Raw genomic sequence first — 19763 nt, 5'->3', positions numbered from 1 at the left:
TGCGGAGCACAGGCTCCGGACGCGCAGGCTCAGCGGCCATGGCTCACGGGCCCAGCCGCTCCGCGGCATGTGGGATCTTCCCGGACCGGAGCACGAACCCGCGTCCCCTGCATTGGCAGGCGGACTCTCAACCACTGCGCCACCAGGGAAGCGCTTGATTCATTTTTGATAATGACAATTACTCATCTTTTCCCATAGATAAATATTCAGCAGTAAGGAACTTTTACTTGTTTTAGTCTGTAGTGTCAGAAAAAGTAAAGTATTATCTCTAATCACAGTGCCTACGAGGAAAAAACTTTATCAGTTAAATCATTTGTTTGTTTGTAACAAAGTTTCAAATGAAATAAGTCTTAGCTTTCAGTTTGTACCACAGTTTCAGGATCTTGAGTTTAATAATATTGGTACAGTCTGAAGAAAGTAAAAATGAACATAAAATCTCCTTTGTTGATTTACCAAATCCAGACCTTATGTTCTAATTCTGTAGGACATACACATTTTGTCTCTGAATTGATCTGCAGTTGACTGTAAGTAAATGTGATGTAGTCTGAGTACTACATCTGACATTTGCCTAGTTTAGGTATATATGAAAGATGCTTCAAAAGTTACTGAGTAGAAAAAAATGGGAACATAAAATGTTAAAGTGAGAGGGGTTAACTTTGCTTACATGAGTTTTGGGTTGGATGTGAAAATTATTTTGGAGTATGAAACAATATTATAAATATATGATTAGACTAATGTTTATATGAGGTCTAAACAGAGAAATTTTAAATCTCACTAGTAATTGCAAGGATACTTGAAATTCCACATATATGTATTGTCTAGTGGTTTTACTTTAATTGTATTAGGCAGGTAATCATGTTACGTGGAAGCAGTCAGACAGACCTAGGGATTTCACATCATTTACTAATTGATGCTCAAGCAGGCAGGGCAGAGGTGCTTGAAAACAAACTCACTGTCTCTCTTTCTTTCTCTATTACCTCTCCTTTGATTTATGCTTTAATTTTTGAAATGTATTCTTAAGAAGAAAAAGTGGCTGCAAATATAGCATACTATATGAGATCAAATGTATCAGTACTTCTGTTTTCTAAGAAGAGAAGGACTCCTCACAGCTACTTGTTAGCAGAGAGATAAAGGGGGTGCTGGGCAACCCAATGACAGATGGGGGCCTTTCCAGGGGAGTTAGGTGGGGGTTATAGGCCAAGAGCTTAAATCATGAATTTTCAGACAGTGAAGGTGGGTTCTGCTCCATGCATTGACAGCAAGTCTGAAGAAGGCGTAGCAAACCTCAAGTCCATCCAGGCACTTTATGCCTGACATTGAACAGGAAGCCTGGTAGCCCTTTAGTCATTAGAGAATAGCCAGTAAACCAGAAGTTCTGTTTTTCCAAATGAACACTTCTTGGGTTCATAAATCAGGGAACCCCCCAGAGAATTCAAGTCACATACCTACTTTCTCCGGTTTATTTCTTTGTACCGGGGATACGAATGTAAGACTTACCTATTTTTATGAACACTCCATGGCATAAAATACAATTAGGCATTTTCTTTTTTCTCCCTGGGATATTCTCACCACCCTTGTCCTCCACTGCCCCAACTCCCTTAACCTCCTCGCCTCTTACTTTTTGCTGCCTACCTGGACAAAAAAACCTACTCATCTTTCAAGGCTTAGCTCAAATGTCACCTCCTCTGGGAAGCCTTCCCGAGGCTCAGGCAGAATTAATTCTTTTCTCTCTGTAATACCATAGCGCCTTATGTGGGCTATTGGTATAAGAGCACATTGTGCTGGGGCTAATTTTATGTGAATCTGTCTTCTAGACAGATTCTGAACTCACTGAGGGGCGAGACCATATCTTTCCTCCCCTGTAGCCCCAGTGCCTGGGGTAGTGATGGAAATTCACTAGCTACCCTATTCCCTGCACGTCTTCAAAGGACATACATCCAGAGCCAGACAAGTACAAAGAATGGATCCTGTTTACATTTTGGAAACTGATTTCTTTTTTGCATATGGTCACTGAAGCTAGTTTATTGGTTCTATTCTATTCTAAATTATTTAAAGCTTTGTTTGTACCAAAGTATTACTGATATTCTAGCAGAAGAAAAGATATGGCCAGCATGAACTGGTATTTTGAATAAACTGAAATTAAAAAGGCAGATTCTAGTGGAGACTTATGGTTTTCCTACTTCCAGTTTTCTCTAGAAACAAACTTCAGCCTCTTTGGTTGATTTCTGTGGAGATACATTTCATGTTATTTTGAAGAATTTTTAACCCTCAGAATTATGGATTTCATCTGAGAGGAAGTATGTTCTATATTTGTTTATGTCAATGTTTCAAAATATGGGGACCAAAAATCCTAGAGGTATCCGTTAGAAGTATATGTGGTCATTTGGTGAGAGAAATTTGGTCGTTTTTTTCAGGCATAATTTAGGAAGAAAAATTTCTGTTTAGTTTCTAGTGGTTTGTTTTTAGGCATTTTCCACAAAAAGATGAGCAAGACCCTTCAAAACCACCAACTTGCTATTTAGGGGGAGAAAAAAGCCTTCTGTGTCCAAAAATAACATTAAATTAAAATGATTGTTTCCAATAGTTTCAAAAATTGTGGTTTTATTTCCTCGTATGAGTCATTTCTGAATGCAGTATGTGATTGTACTAAATCGTGATGAAGCCTATTTGCTCTAAGTTTTCCTAGATCACGTTATTTATCAGAGAATCAGATCAGGAGAGGAATTTAGCCTAACTCTCCATTTTGCAGATGCATACTGGACTAGAGACGTTAAGTGATTTAGTCAAAAGGAAGCTAAAAAGAGAACCTTGTGCTGGAAGACACCCTAGTGCTGCCACCTCTACAACTTGCTGCCTTTATTTTTCTTTGTTTGAATTCCACAAGGAGTTGCAAATACTGGAATCAGACTGCCTTTGTATGTATCCTTCCGGGCTGCCACTCATCAGCAGTGTAACCTTGGAGAAGTTATTTACTGACCTGCTTTAGCCATAGTTGCAGCATGTGTCAACAGGGAATAATAATAGTACTTGCCTCGTGGAATTGTTGTAAGGAATAATTGAGTTTATACCAGAAGGACACTGAAAATGCTCAATATTTACATATATTGAATTGATTTCTTTGAATAAATTGTTGAGCATATTTAATATTCAAAAAAGGGCTCTTCATAATGCTGAAGCAAGATTTTTTTAAATCAATCTTTTTTTTAAACAAAAGTCATCTATGTCTTGTGTAACATATTGAAACAGATATTATAGGAGGTGCCTTTGAGGGGCTTGACCGGAAGAGGCAAGGAGAGAGGCTTCTGGAATGCTGATATAGCCCTTTATCTTGATCTGATTGATGGTGAGATGGGGGTGTAGATGTAATAAAAATTTATCGGCTGTCAACTTTTGATTTGTATATTTTACTGTGTGTATGTTATACTTTACTAAAAAATTTAAAATACAGATATAGTTATATAAAAGAGATGAACAAAAAGGATTTACTGTATGGCACAGGGAACTATATTCAATATCTTATAATAAACTATAGTGGGAAAGCATCTGAAAAAGGATATATATATATATATATATATATATATATATATATCTCCAAAGCACTTTGCTGTGCGCCCGAAACTAATACAATATTGTAAATCAGCTATACTTCAATAAAATTTAAAAACATAACAGATATATTTAAAATAAGTTGATATCCGTCACTTTATCCATCTCTTCCACATCCCACAAATCAGGGCAAATTGTTGTACTTCAGTGTGCTTACTTTCAGACATTTTTTTCCTATACATGTGTAAATGTAAGAATTTTATGGGGATGTAATTTATTTTTATTTTACATTTTAGGCCAAAATGGATCATCAGTTGTCTTAAAGCTTGCTTTTGATTGGCTGTATTTTGTGTATTTTTTCATATCATTACATATAGTTTGGGGTACTTCTGTTTAATGTATGAATATGTTTTATACTTTAACTGTTCCCTTCCTGGTATATATTTAAGTTGCTTGCGGGTGTTTACTATTACAAACACTGCTGCAGTCATGATTTTTATGTATCTTTTTGTATATCTGACCCAAATTCCTGTAGGTAAAACTCTAGATGTAAGAATAATAGATGAAAGGGTGTGTGCAGCTTGCATAAATGGTGGCAAAATACTTTTCAAAAAGGTTGTAATGCCTTGTGTCCCTGATGATGCTTGCATTTTTCTCATAAAAGCCAAGGGCAAAATTTTATGCTAAGTTGACGCTGTAATTATTTGTGCTCTGGTTAATAATGAGACTCACACACTAATTGGAAGAGGGAAGAGTTCACTGATAAGAGCAAATAATTCTGTTAACCACATATATAACAAATCTATGTTATATGTAGTTAATATCTCATTTAAGAATGGTTACTACTCCGTTACATGAATGATTATTATATATATTCATAGTTCTTAAACCACTTGGTAGGAAGAAAAAAACTCAGCGTATATAATATTCATGACATGTTTTTACTTAGCACCATAAAATATTTATAAGAATTGTTAAGAGAAACTCTGATATTGTTGAGAATTTGTGAGGAATTGTATATTATTATTCTGTTCAGAGCCAACTATGTGCCAGCCCCAGTTCTAAGCACCTTACATATATTACTATAGCTTTTAAACATGTAGATGAAAGGCATAGACATTGTATTACTATAAATGAGATCACTCCATTTTGAATATTATTAAATATTACCAAAATACCAACTGTATCTTATCAGTGTTCTGATTTGTAAATTTGAGATATGTCATAATCTGTTTAATGTGAAAATTAAAGTGAAAGCATCAAAATCCAGAGAATTGCTACTTAAGTCCTGGCTAAAGTATCATGACACATAAAGTTTAAAATGAAGTATGTTAATCGGTTGGCTTTACTGTTAGAGTCTTATATGTAGAAAAGTCTGTCTCCAGAATATTCAATTCTTATAGTTTCTGGTTAATTAAGATTCTGGCTAACCTTTAATGGTTATCTAGTGCCTTAAAAGAGTAATCCAACTCAAAATAGCTAACTTATTCCTCCAGCATTGGGTAAATATAGCTATCAATTTTTGTGAGTTTTTTCTTCCTGCAGAATTTCCTGTTATTCTAAGGGATTCAATAGGACTTAGGCACATAAAACTGAAAATTATATTACTATGGGGAAACTGCTCTGTGCCTTTGAGAAGGAACTCTCTTGCTAACTTAAGTACTATATGTGTGTAGAATAGCTAACATTTTCCTCCCAAGAAATTTCATGTATGCAGTTAAAACACTCTTAAATTGATTAAGCATTTGTTATATATTTCCAGAAGCACTCAAGAGTACTTTTATGGTTATAAGAGTAGAGTGCATTAGAATGCCAGAAACCAACGAATACGCTAGAGGCCTTCAAAACCATGCCCAGCATTCCTGACTTTACCATATAAACACGCGGGACAGTCTGGAAAAATAAAACAACTCCCCTTCTCCCAAACGTAGGTAAGCTTGCGATGATAACACTTCAACTGGCTTGGATATTAATTTGATACTTTTTCTGTTAGATATAATTTTTATTACTTAGGAAACAGAATGGAGAAGTAATAAATATGACTGGTATTTATTTCTTAAGTCAAGTATTATTTTACATCAGATTTGACCAGTTACCTTTATACTTTTTGGAAAGTGGATTATACAGCTACCACAGTATTTTGCCTATTAATCTGGGAAGCTAAAAAGCCTTTTATAAATGTTGCATCAAAACTCTCACTGCTGTGAGGGAATTAAATTTCAAGCCATATACTCCTTTTATAGGGTGAGAAGCTGAAGTATGGAGAAATTACAAGGTTTTCCCAAAGCCGTACACTGAATCATGGCAGACGCGGAAATCTACAATTCTGTTTGCCTGATTCAGCCTGAAACTTCATGAAATTAAAGTTTTCTATTTCCTGACATGTGTCTTAGGAGTGTTTCCTTATTTACTTATTTGTTCATTCATTCATATGTTATACAGGAAACCACGTTTTTGCAAGATACAGTCTTAATGTAGGGACTATAAATAATATTGTGCATTTATATATCTAGGATATTTTATTTAAAGAAGCTCACTGTAGTTTTCTTTTCCATGACTATGAAAAAAAATTAAGGCATTAAAAGCTAAGTTGGATTGTCTATATTCAGGCCACAGCAGTGTCTATGAGAAGCATCTGATGCTTCTTCAGGGCTAATATAGTTTGTTCAAGCGTTTGAACAAGAACTTGGTGGAAGCTCCAGGTAGTTCTGGAGCAGGGTAATGACCAGGAGAAACCACAACAGCCATCAAAAGTACAGAAAGACCAATGTACACATCTTTATAACAGGGGTCTTTATATTTGGTTTAATCAGGAGGGGGCCGATTATTCTGCTCCTCTCTCATCTTCCTGAGTTTCAAGTCTCGTATTTTAAATTCCTATTCATTGGGATCTTTTTCATACTCATTTAACCAGTATTTTCCCAAGCTTTCTTCACCTGCTTCATTTTTTTTTTCTTCTCCACCCTTTGTCATATTAAAAAAGCAAATAGTATTTCTCTGGGTCAGACCTCACTTCTCCTTGATGGAACAGCTGGTGCCACAGGTAGCTTCAAATCAGCAAAATATTGCATCTTCCCCCTGCACAGCACCCTATAACAGAGAATCCAAAGGACAGAGAGATGCCATCTGTCCTTCACCTTTTCTCCAGAGAGTTCACGTAACACATTTTTGGTTGGTTTGTTTTCTTGTGCTTTTCTGGCAGCCCTGAGACTTGGGACTCAGACTTGGCTTTGGCTTTATGGCTCACCAGCTCTTCCCGTGGAAGAGTTCTTTCCCAAGACAGTCCTGAGGCCCAAAAACACTTGGAGCCCTGGGAACCAAACCCGTAGATTCTACAAACAGGCTCAGGTATGGCCAAGTCCTAGGCAAACCAACCTTCCTGCAGTTTAAACATTAGTCTTTTTTTTCTTCTTTAATTTTTCCAGAGAATAATTCAGTCTTAAACAAACCAGCAAACAAACAAAACCCCTAGGGCCTTTCTCAAAGGAGCATTCTTACAGCTTTGAAAATGTATTGTTATTAATTTCCATTTCAGCTATTTTGATTTCCTTTCCATTTTTTGTCTGGGTATGAACGTAATATTTGTTATACATTAATGCTGATCTGTATTGATTTAATATTAATTTATAATTTAAAATAATGATGTACTACGACCTACTTCATATCTACCTTCTGTTTAATGCATTTCCTATGCAGTTATGCTTTTGTGGCTGACTGAATTCTTCCCTAATTCCCGTTGGGAAACAAAGTGTTTTTTAATTAAAGATGCAGTCTTATTAACTAGGGTTACTTAACTTGAGGAAAAAAAGATTTAGGGGTGACATGAATGATAGTACTCTCTTAATATCTAATAGCCTGCTATACATGTGAAAGCGGGATTCAGTTTCTGCTTTGTGGTTCTGGTGGGCAGACCAGAGTAGAAGTTCTGAAAGGTAGATTTTTTAAAACTAATATATAAGGAAGAATTGACAGAAGGAAAGAGAAGTAGATGGTTCTAGTCAATGGAGCTAAGAAGCTTTAAGTATTTAAGTATTGTACCTATAAACTCATATGATCAGTCTATTAAACCCTACTTCTATACTCCTCATGATCCCAAGACAAAGAAATAAGGTGCTATGGATTTCATTCATATTCTCTCTTTCTTTCTTTCTAAGTTTGCCCTTGAAGTCAAAACCTATTTTGCAGGAAAGCAAAACATGGAATTGAACAGCAACGCCAAATATATTTGAGATATTATTTCATGAATTCTTTCAGCTTTAGCCTTTAGGAAATTCTTTGGATTTCTAGAAGCTATAATGGCAGACTTTGTAAATGTGATCCTACTCTTAATGCAGTTACAAAGTCAGTGGTTGCTTTTATACTCCAACGCTATAGGGAAATTTATTGAGAGAAAAGAAGGTATTCAAACTTTCTTGGATGCCTCAATTAAAAAATCTAGATGAATAAAATTCTCCTTAGGTGTCCCAAATTTTAGGAAGCAAATAGCATTATATTTAATTAAATTCTTAACTATTATTCCCTATAGACACAATTCAAGCATGTAACTTGTCTTTCAGTAAGTCAAAGTTACTGCTATATTTTATATCTCTCATGTTGACTTTGTTATACATTGGATCCTCTACCCTTAAAATAAAAAATAGGACTTTCAGGTGTCACACCGTCATTCCTGAGAAATTGGTGATATATAAGATTTGAGGGCTTCCCTGGTGGCGCAGTGGTTGAGAATCCGCCTGCCGATGCAGGGGACACGGGTTCGTGCCCCGGTCCGGGAGGATCCCACGTGCCGCGGAGCGGCTGGGCCCGTGAGCCATGGCCGCCGAGCCTGCGCATCCGGAGCCTGTGCTCCGCAACGGGGGGGGCCACAACAGCCCGCGTACCGAAAAAAAAAAAAAAAAAAAAAAAAGATTTGAGAGGAAAAGATATGTTTGTGTTGCTGCTGTTGTTTTTGTTTTCATTAATTCCCTCTGTGGGGATGGATACTTCCTGAGTTTTATCTTCTTCACAAATTGTTTCCTTAGCTGAATCTAATCTGCTGTTTAATTCATTCATTTCTTTTTTGAAATTTCAATGGATATATTTTTAAAAACACTTTTATGGTTCTTTTCCAAATTTGTGTATTTACTTTTTGTAATTTGTGGTTCTTTCTATTTTGTTTCTATTTCTTCTGTCTCTTTAATTGTTTTAAGCATACTTATTATGTGATACTGTTCAGACTGTCATTAATCTCAAATTTTTGGATTCCAGTTCCCCTGTTGTTGCATCTGTTGTCTCTGTGGTGTTTGTTCCCTGATGTAGCTTATCACTTTTGATGAATTTTTCTCTCAGAATCCTTTGTGGCCTATGGACAAATTTTTCATTTGCTCCCCTGCAGTCTAGGGATTTCAAACCTCTGGATCAGTCTTGATTTTAATATTTTGGCTTGAGGTTTCCATGGTAGCAATGTAGTAACTATTTAGAATTTACATTTGTGCAAGGCTGAGGTTTTGATTTATCTCAAATAATTATTTCTTTTATTCTCTCCCAAAGGCTCTATCACATGACAAGCTTCCTTGTTGAGTAGGATGGTGGGCTGAGCTTTTTCTAAAAGCCCCCCTTCAGTAAAAGAGACAAACTTCTGAGAATTTCTCCTTCATGCATTGCCTCTTGCTGTTTTCTGCCCATTTTTATAAATGAACATAATGACAACAAAAACAATAACACACAAACATATCTTTCCTGCTCCACTTTTCCATATCGCCAATTTCTCAAGAATCCAGGTGCGACATCTGCGAGTTATATTTGCCTTGTTGGTTACAGTACGTTCGTATATTTTCAGTGTCCTATTGATTGGTCTTCCGTGTTGTCCCCCATATCCACCTTTTCTCCAGGCCTCTCTCAGCAGCCATATCAGTCCAGGTTCTCCTGATTTCTTACCTAGGTCATCACAACAGCCTTCAAGTTGCCCCTTAACTCCAGTTGCTGTTCCCTATTTTTCAGAAATTTGAAGTAGATGTGTTGTTGCAATTATATCACTTTTGCCATTCTTTTTTTGTGTTTTAAAGGTATCAAAATACAGTAACAACAGATTGTATTTATTCACTAATGTTTAGCACTTTACTCCTGCTTTTGCCAATTCTTAGGATGCTAAGAACTTCTTAGCATCTTATTAACACTGAATGTCCATTCCTCTCTTGCTTTCTTTTCTAGAAATGTGTTCCCTTCTCTTTCACATACTCATCGATAATTCTGTTATTGGCAGCATCAATCTCTCAGTGCTAAAGAAACCACTCACAACTTTGATGCTACGTAGAATGGCAAACTCAAAGGGGGTAAAGGCTAATCACTTGACCAAAATATCAAAAATCAAATAATTGTTCATTTTTACAAATTAATGTTAGTTCAGAGAATTTGTTAAAGACTGGTGACTTTGGCTACTAACTACCTATATGTAGATAGTTCATGTAGTTTCCGAAAATAACTGATTAGTATAATATTCTTAATTGAACAGAGTTAAAAATCATTTTCACAGAAATTGCATAGGTACAATTCCACAATATGGCAAAAACTTAAAATATTTTGATTCATTATATGAAGAATGAATAAAAAAGCAGAAATTTTCTTCCACTCTCTCACTAGTAAATGGCTTACATTTTAAAAATACATGATTTTATTTAATCTTCACAAAATATAATGCAGGTATTATTATTGTCTCTATTTTATGGATGAAGAGAATGATATTTGGAGGTATTGATGAACTATCGCAAGGCCATACAGTTATCCAGTAGTAAAGCAAGGACTCACATATAGACTTGTTTTATTCCAGAAGTCTTCACTAGGAAACACTAAATTTATATTTCCTCCAGCAAGCCATTTTTTAGACTTCTAGGGTTTCAAGAGTTGAATACTAAACTTTGAAGATGTATTCTTCAATTCTTTTAAATTTGCAACACATTTTTCTCCAGAAGTGTGTAAAGGCAGCAGATGTGTGTTCAGTAATGCATGTGGTCCTATATTCTTCATCAGAAAGCGTTCCTAGATATGGAAGAGAGGTTTATGGCTGAGAAAAAATCAGACTGTTTATAAAGAAGGGCTCAGATAGTTTTTTTCTGCCAGGCTACAGGAGAGCCAGTTAGATGAACTATTACAGTGAATACAGAAAGAGTCAGTGTGAAGTGTAGTTTGGGAGGAACAACAGGGGCGACACGCGAAAAGGAAAGTAGGTTTAGAGAGTCGGTCTGAGTTTGTAGGTGTAATAAAAGTTGCCAGAGCTCAGAATTCTTTTAGATGTTTCTCTGAGACCAGCTGGTTACAACTGCGTCTGTTTTCTAAGTTGACTAGCCAACCATCAACAGTTAGCAGACACAAACAAAATAGAAAACCTTGGCTGGCCCTTATTGTCAAAAACCAAGTGATGGTAATTTATAATTCCAGGAAGATCACTGCTATCAAATGCACCTATCACTAAGGACCCAAATGATTATCATGAAATTCAGCTTGTTTTAATTTTTTAGCATGAGAAATTAACCACATTATTTTTAAACATTTTGTGTTAAATGGACCATTTTGCAAAGTCCATGCCCTGTCTTTGTAAACAGTTCAAAAATAGCTCAGCATCTACTTTGTAGCTTGGCTTCATTTAAGGCGATTGAAGTCAGGCATTACTGTTCACCCAGATCTGTTTCTTGGACACCTTTGCTGTTTTCCTTTTGTATAAGCAGGGACAAGAGTCATGTGCATGGTCACAGAATGCCCATCTTACCTCTCTGAACAGATGGCCATAGAATTGGAGCTAGGTGTTCTTTGTGCTGTTGGCTTCCCTCTCTGGCATGCTGCCTGAGCAGTTGAAACCAGCCAGTGCCTGACCCAGCTTTACAGACCCATTAATGAAATTTGTAGGGAAATGATGGGATCTTGGTGCAGAGGATGTGAAAGCAATGCCCTTATTGACAGTTGATCCCAGCTATAATATCTCAAGAATGTAATGGGAATATAAGTTGTTAGACTTCTTATACAATTGCAGTTTTATGTGAGACAATATGCTTAGTAAAGGAGAGAATTTAATTGAAGATTATGAGGATCGTTCATGGAATCCAAGGAAGAATTGAACAACGAAGCAGCAGGAAGAGCAAGAGAGACAGTGAGGCTTCAGGAGTAACAGGATCCAGGGACTTCAATTCTGCCAGGACTTTCTTGCCATCTCCCGCTTTTGATTCTCTTTCTGGGTCAGCTCCTTTCTGTCTCTCCCTAGCAGATCAGCTTTTTACTCATGGCAGTAAAGAGCTCCCAAGTTCTATGTCCTAGAGATTTTACCACTGAAGGAGGACTAGCCTGACACTTTCTCAGGCCCACATCCTAAGCCATTGGAAAAGATTGTGACGAGTCATTAGACTGAGGTAATTTGGTGTCACTCAGAAAGCCCTGGGGGACCTAGTGTATTATAAGCTGAATATGGGTCAGTGAAATAGGTGTATATATAACCCCATGCAAGCAAGCCTTAATTTGGTACACAAATGTTTTTGAAAATTAACTTGCAGTTTGATAATCTGCAAGTCAAACAACAGGTTAGCTGTTCTGAATGATGGAATACAATGGAGTGACACCTCCCTTGGCCCAGGAAACTCTGCATGTGTAATAAATCCTCCAAAGCTCCCACCTGGGTTAAAAGGGGGCTGTGCCAGAGGTTACAGATGGGACTATCCACACACCTCTGTCCCCATTGCAGAGTCTGCACAGGGGCTAGAACAAGAGTTTGGATGGCCTGCAATCTTTACATCTTTCCCTAGGAATATACTAGACATTTGGCACATGGGTGGGGGAATGTAGTCTCTTTCCCCCTTCTTTTTTCTTTGCACTGCAGCAAGAAACAAACATAGCCTCTACTGTGTAAGCACCCTCACAGGAGACTCCCGGTGGAATTCCCAGTCTTTGGCTGCAGGGCAGTGGGATGGTAGCGAAGAGTGAGGGGATGGTGAGGACAGTGGAATAAGGCCTCGACCACAGGGAGAAGGAAGGTGGAGGTCTTCCTCAGAATTCCCACTTTGGTCCATGGCCCCAGGGAACAAAAGCATCTGACTTCTGATTACTTGTTATGGGGCATTTTGGCAGAGAGATGTATTGCCATAGCTGCAGGTAGGACCAATGAAAGGATTTCTGGTTTACCCCAAGGAAGGGGTACACCTCTGAATTGTTTTAAGAGAATAAAATCATATCTTTATTTTAAAACTATCACTCTGACTGCACTGTGAAAAAATGAGGTTCAGGGAACAAGACTAGAGGACCCTTCGGAGGCGGCTGCTCCAGTCCAGGGATGACGAGGGTTTGAACTACTATGGTAGCAGTAAGGAGAGAAACATGGAGAGATTTGAGTGAACTCTATGACGTATTAATAGGTAATTTATTGAATGTGGAGAGTAGTGGTCAAGGAGTGGCTGACAAAGCCCAGGTGTTCAGCTTTAAAGACCAGTGGACGGCCTTGCCACATGTGTACGTAATCCAGAGGTGTAGTTTTTGGTTGTACAGCTTCTGTCTTCATCCCATGCCAGCCCTGGAACAGAGAGCACCACCCACTCCACCTTCAGGTCTGCGTTTTTTCAGCCAGGGTAAAGCATGCCTGGACAATCTAATTTTTACTGATGGTTTGCATAGAAAGACACAGGATTAGGATTACATCACACAGACTCCCCAAACTCCTCCGACTTCAACGTCTTCTCTTTCTTGAAGGCACAGGGTCCTTTGCTGTCTCTACCACCTGGATCAAGCCTAAGTACCTCATGCCATTTCTGAGAATTGTTTTTAACATTTTTGATGTATAAATCTCATTAACTATTTAAATTGAAGAATTGTTGACTTTTTTATTCTGATATTCTAAGAGAGAGGAGTTTCCACCTCATGCCTAGAGCAGAGTTCAAGAAAAGGATATGACCAATTTTCTGTGTATTGAAAACCTAACTTCAGAAGAAATCATCTAACACAGAATGGGTGAGGTCGCTATTATTCCTGTTTGAAATTCACCTTTTCTGGGGGAATGGCTTTGAAGTAGAGCAGGGGAACTAGATTATTGCCTCATAAAGCGACATGAGGTTACTGTTATACCTTAATTTTATATCTTTATTAAGAGGTGATACTTCTCTGACTTGATTCGAAGAGGGTTCTTGTCTTTTTCTCATATACTGTGAAAACCAAATGTTAAAGGATTTAGCATAACAACCATTGCTAAATTATGATGTAAAATAATACCGTGTCTGCAATTAGCCCAGGTAGTTTTACTTGGTTCAATAATATAAAACCACCGGGCTCATAATATTTTAGTACTTTAGTGTGTTTGCCAAAGAAAGAAATTCATGTTACAGTAAAACAGTTAAACTAAGTAACAATTAATCTCAATTTTAAGGAATTATAAAGCAAAGTATTATGCTATAACATGGAACATTGATGCAAATAGCTCCCCAACTGGAACATTAAATAGATTCTGAACCAGTGGTTAACAGAAAAAGGCTAGTTTTTGCTTAATTCTCTTATGCTTGAACATCTTTCTTGAAGTCTTAATTTTTAATTTTTAATTTCACTTGAAATTTCACCAGTGCCCTGAGATGGTGGCCCTTCTGGAAGAGGATCCCTTCTTTCCTAATGATCAGTGTCCTTAATTTACTTCTTGTGTATTCTTTCTGGAAATATTACATTTAAACCTTGATCACATCTTAATAATCATTTTAGTGTGATAACTGTACATGTGTTGTGGGTTGAATTGTGTCCCCCGAAAGATATGTTTAAGTTCTAACCCTCTTCCCTGTGAATGTGACCTTATTTGGAAATAGAGTCTTTGCAGATGTAATGGGATTAAGATGAGGTTTTACTAGATTAGAGTGTGTGCTGATCCAGTGACTGGTGTACCTGTAAGAGTTGGGAAATTTGGATACAGAGACGCACACACAGAAGAAGGCCCAGAAGAAGGCCCTGTGAAGAGATAGGCGGGGACAATATTGTGTGACGATGGAGGCAGGATCGGAGGGACGCATCTACAAGCCAGGGGATGCCAGGGATTGTTAGCAAACACCAGAAAATATGAAGAGACAAAGAATGATTCTTTTCTAGAGCCTCCAGAGAGGGCGTGGACCTGCCAGCATGTTAATTTAGGACTTCTTGCTGTCAAAACTATGACAGAGTAAAATTCTGTTGTTTAAGCCACCCAATCTGTAGTACTTTTTTTACAGCAACCTTAGGAAACTAAAACAGCATGCTATGTTGTAAGTAAATAATAGGTTACATTGGTATTAATAGTCATGTTATTGTACATATATATTTTATTGCTAAGTCAGGAGAATAGGAAAGTACCTGGTGGACTAATCTCAACAAAAAATTTTCTGAAAAATTACAATACTCTACCTGAAAAACACAGGACAGGTCAACATTTTTCTTAAAATAGCCACATATTTGAGACAGGATTTTCAAAAGTTAAATTATATGGCTGTTTATACTTTTTGTTCACATCATCAAGTACATTACGTATGATTTCATCCACCATTAATTTTGTCATTCATTCAATTAATATTTGTTAACCACCTAATGCTTGCCAGGCACTGAGCGAGGTGCTGTACATGACACTAGTAAATAGGATAAAGAATACCTGTCCTAAAGAGATTACGCTGGCTTTGAAATTTATTCCATAGGAAAAGCCACTGAGGTCACTTGGAGAAAGTGTCTACTACTTAGAAAATTCACTTTCATTGTTTGCTGTGGTTTTAACTGATCTTGTAAAATCATTTTAGCATCATTTGGTTTTACTTACTCTGTGCTCCTGTATGATGGTGGAAAAAAAATAAAATTTTATTTATTGCACAGAAAATAAAATCAACAATAATCAAAGAATGTGAAGCCAAAGATATAATTCTTTATCAAATTATTTTTATTTTTAATGAATATCCAAACACACGCTTAGTTGTACATTACTGTTAGCATAGCTAAAATTTTGTGTTCTGATTTTTTTCACTTAATATACAATCAGTAATTTTTTGCTTTTCCATGTCATTTTTATAATTATACTTTCGATCCTTAAATTATATTATATTAAATTTACTGACCATAATTTGTTTAATCAATGCTCTACAAAGATGAGGCTGCTTCTAGTTTTTATTATGAATAACACTGTAGTGAATACCTTGTGACTTTTGGAGCGGAATAGTTTACTCCTCAGGAAAGTTATTGGGTAAAAAAGTTTAAGCATATTTTAAAATGCAGTGACAGACTGCTTTCCAAAAATATTAGAAAACTTGACATTATCAGTGGCAGTTGAATGAGGACACCTTTTTCACTGTATCCTTTCCAACACTGGGTGTTAGTAATATTTAAAATGGTTTAGTTATTGACTATGTATACAGGAATCCAAAATGTATGCTTGTTGCTTAAGTTTACATATTTTGGCAACTGTGAAAGTGAACACTTTTCCAAATGTTTATTTATTATTTACATTTTAAATAATGATCTGTATTTTCAGATCCTTGCTTAAGGACCTTAAAAGGTCCTTAAACTTTTCCTTACCAATTTCTTTGTTCTCAAGGTCACAAAGTTTATAATATTTATTGAAGATATTTTTCATAATCTGTTGTGTCCTTTCACTTTTCGGTCTGTTTTTCTCTATTCAGAAATACAAATTTTTTGTTTTGTTTTTACATAGCTGAATATAGTGTCCCTTCCCCTTGTACTATGGTACAGTGTTTTTACCATTCATCTTACCCATCTATTAGAATGAAAAGGAACATCAGATTCTCCCCTTCAGGAGAGTATTTGGCTAATTTGTTATCCAGGTAGTGAGCAGAAAATGGCGTGATAGATCATCCATCAAAAGGAGATGATCCATCAAGATTCCCTCCTGGAGGAGAGAGGAAGGGCTCATGATGCTGGTAGGTGTTGAGTCTTAGCAGGTCAGCATCAATTAGACTGGTGGCCATACATCCTAAGGTGTGTACCATATCCAAGGTGAGGCTGAGCCAGGGAGGTCCTGGTCACCAGGGGAGGGGACAGTGTGCAGGGCCAAGGATCAGGAGGTCTGCTAGGATAGGAGGAGCAAGCAAGAGATCAGCAGGAAGCAGGAACAGAGAGAGAGACCCAGATGTGATATGAGGGTCCATAAGGAGGAGGTGGAGGAGAATGGGAGAAGAAAGATGGAGGTGTGAGGTAAAAGGAAAAGAGTTGGTCTTTTTCCAGTCACCGTTTCTCAGGTCCACCTCCAACACAAAGAATGACATCTTTAAATCTAGAACTTCTTGCCTACCTATCCTCCTGAATTCAGATGTATACTGCAACACCTTGCAGTGTGCCTTAATATCTACACTTCCCCCTTCCCATCTTAAATGCACTTTAAAATTGTGCCTTTCTTTAAAATGACACTTTTCTGGTTTTGCAGTATTCTCAATCAGTATCTTACTGAGACTTTCACATTACATGTTACCATGACCATTTTATGACTTTTAAAAATTAAAAAAATTTGAGAAAATCAGAAAGAAATTAGAAAAAAATGTTTGATCTGTGTCTCTGTGTTTGTGTATGCATAAAACAATTTACACTTTAAAATGTCTTGTGTTCTAATAAGGAAAGTAACAGGTTTATTGTAGACCATAATGCGAAGCAGAAATTAAAACCACACCTACCTGGTTGTAGTGGGGAATATGTAAAACTGAGCAAAACGCTTGCATATGTTGAATGTTCAATAAACTGAATTGGGAACATATTGTTTCTGCAGATTGGAATACTTATTTTCCACTGAAATTATATTCTCAGAAATTTTTGATGTCACCAAATATTCCTTGAAACGTGCATTTAATAATTTATATCTGTGTTTATGCCTATGATGAATACTTTTTTATATAAATCTTTTTTAGTCTCTCATATTCTTTTAATTTTATTTTAGAGCTAAAATATGAAGGGCTAGAAATGTATCGTTGCTATTTTAAAGTGCATTTCATTTATTCGTGAGTCTGAGCATTGTTTTGTGGTGATTGACCATTTTTCTGTAGGGGTGTGTGTGCCTTTCTATTTGGATTGTAAGAGCTCTTTTTATGTTAAGGGTATTAGCCCATTGAGTTTGATATTTGCGGAGATACTTCTTTTTATATTTTCGTGTATCTTTTAATTGTTATTATTTGTGTGTGGGCGGAACTCAAGGGGGTGTTTGGCTTTTTTGTTTTTTGTTTTATATTCCATTATTCCATTATTATATAAGTCTTCTCTATCTGGGAATTAAAAATATATTATGCCTATTTTTCTTAGAGTTTTTTTAAACTTCAGTTTGCCTAGAAAATTTTTAATATATGATATGGAGTAAAGATGAACTTTTTTTTAGTAGTTTACTGACCAGTTGTCCTTCCCACATATTTCTGTAATACCTTCTTGAGCATAATAGTCTTATTTTCATTCTCTTTTTAAAATTGGGTGTGCATTTTATAACATTATATGTTTCAGAACTGAGTCTGGCGATTAAGACAAATTTTCCTGTAATAGAGAACTGTCATATTAAAATACACATTATATTTTTTCAATTTTATGTACTTTAGAAAATGAATGGTTAACACAGACTTTTAATTTTTAACCTATCAATTGCTTAATGACAGACCTCTCTCAGCAAAATAGCAGACTAGGTGTTTATTACAGCCTGGGTCTCTGAATCTGTCTTCAGATGTTTTGGCTTATCTGCAGGATGCCTGAGTAGCTGTTTATATATCTCAGTTTTACTATGATGTGATTTTCAAGATCACTATTTCTATCAGATACGGGGATAATGAATTTTGTTCTTTAAAAATAATGCTTCTACAGATTACCAACTATCATGTAAATCAAAGTTTTGGTAATTTTACAAATAATTTCGAAAGATAACTTTTTCATTTTTCCACTTTGTTTTCATCTTTTTGTTTTAGATAGTCCATTTTTAATTGAAAGAAGCTGCTTCTACTTGGGAGTGGCAGGAGAAGTAAGAAAACCACATGGAAGACTCCCAGGATTTAAATGAACAATCAGTAAGTCTTAATTCAATCTCAGTTTTGCTGAAAAATGTTGTGGTAAGACTACTCAAAATCATACTAAAAAGAATATATTGTAAAAAGCAAGTTTTTTGTTATTTTTTAGTTGATTTTTTAATTCTCTTTCAAGATCATAAAACAGACCTTTGGAAATGTATACTCTTTCTGATTAATGATATCATATTTTGAGGTCTTCCTTGATTGTCTACTTGTAAAGCCAGTGGTAGAAAGATGAGGGCATTGAAATCATGCCAAGTGTTTTTGACAGTCTCAACAACTTTACACACCTTCTTTGTTGGGTTTTATTCCAGATGTGCTTGGATAGTGCATGTGTTGTTGAATGTCAGAAGCATGAACGGAGAAGCATATTTCTAGCATGCTTATTGTTCATTTCAAGGATGGTGACCACAGTCCTGAAGGGATTTCTTTATTTGCTAAGCTCTTTGGAGAGTGAAGAATGTACAAGATTGGTGGCAACCATTTTAAGATTGAGATTTCTCAAAGGGAAAGGATTTATATGGCCTTTCCTCCTAACTTATTAGTAGTGTCTCCATGACACTAGTTCTGTAGTGTGTGGAACTGGCGTCAGTGGGAGTTCTTCCCCCACAATCCCACAGTTCTGCCAACTGCGGCCCAAGCTGTTCTTCCCACAGACAACTAGTGATGTCACAAGTAAGGAGATACGTGTACTTACTACGTGTGTGTTATGCAGACTGATGCTAGTCTCCATTAGCTTGTATAATTATGACTTGAACTTAAAGTCTCTTGTTTCCATCAGGCAATAGAGGACAGTGTATTGGTGTATAATAATGTGGCTCTAGAAACGATTTCTATAACGAGTTCAATTTAAAAATTCAGAATAATGTGTGTTCTGGTGTATACATGCCATTCTAAGTTAATTTAATTTATTTTCTATTAAGTGTTTCATTTAGATGAAATGATAATCAAGTTTTTAATTTACAGACAGACATCATGACCATTATCTAATTTCTTTGTATATTATATTATTATTTAATTTCACACAGCATCATTACAGGAAAAATGTAACAAAAAATTACAAAGCCATAAGGCTTTTAAAAATTCTGTCAAATAGTAGAGATATTATTCCTCAAAAATGGCGCGAGTTTTTACAAAAGTAGACAAAAGGCAGTTGGGAGGCAGGGGCTTCAAGGTAGTTTTTTTAAAATTCTGGTTATTGAATTATAAGTATTGGTAGTGTAAACTCTAGCA

The 19763-nt window shown here is 36.3% G+C and overlaps 1 protein-coding gene across 17 annotated transcripts in view; it reads left to right on the top strand.

Moving 5' to 3' along the window:
* Nucleotides 1–19763, top strand: part of EYA4 (EYA transcriptional coactivator and phosphatase 4) — a 266652-nt gene that overhangs the window by 10749 nt on the left and 236140 nt on the right. For 16 of the 17 annotated variants that reach the window (XM_028494438.2, XM_028494432.2, XM_028494431.2 and 13 more), the window contains exon 2: nucleotides 18432–18530. In XM_028494438.2, the coding sequence (XP_028350239.1) occupies nucleotides 18498–18530 (33 nt within the window). In that variant the 5' untranslated portion in view covers nucleotides 18432–18497. Of the gene's footprint in view, nucleotides 1–5350; nucleotides 5478–18431; nucleotides 18531–19763 lie in introns of those variants that run through there. The other variant, XM_055087494.1, reaches the window with a different exon arrangement.

Source organism: Physeter macrocephalus, chromosome 10 (genome assembly GCF_002837175.3).
Source record: "Physeter macrocephalus isolate SW-GA chromosome 10, ASM283717v5, whole genome shotgun sequence".
Classification (NCBI taxonomy): domain Eukaryota; kingdom Metazoa; phylum Chordata; class Mammalia; order Artiodactyla; family Physeteridae; genus Physeter; species Physeter macrocephalus.
This window is presented reverse-complemented; position numbering and strand designations above follow the sequence as displayed.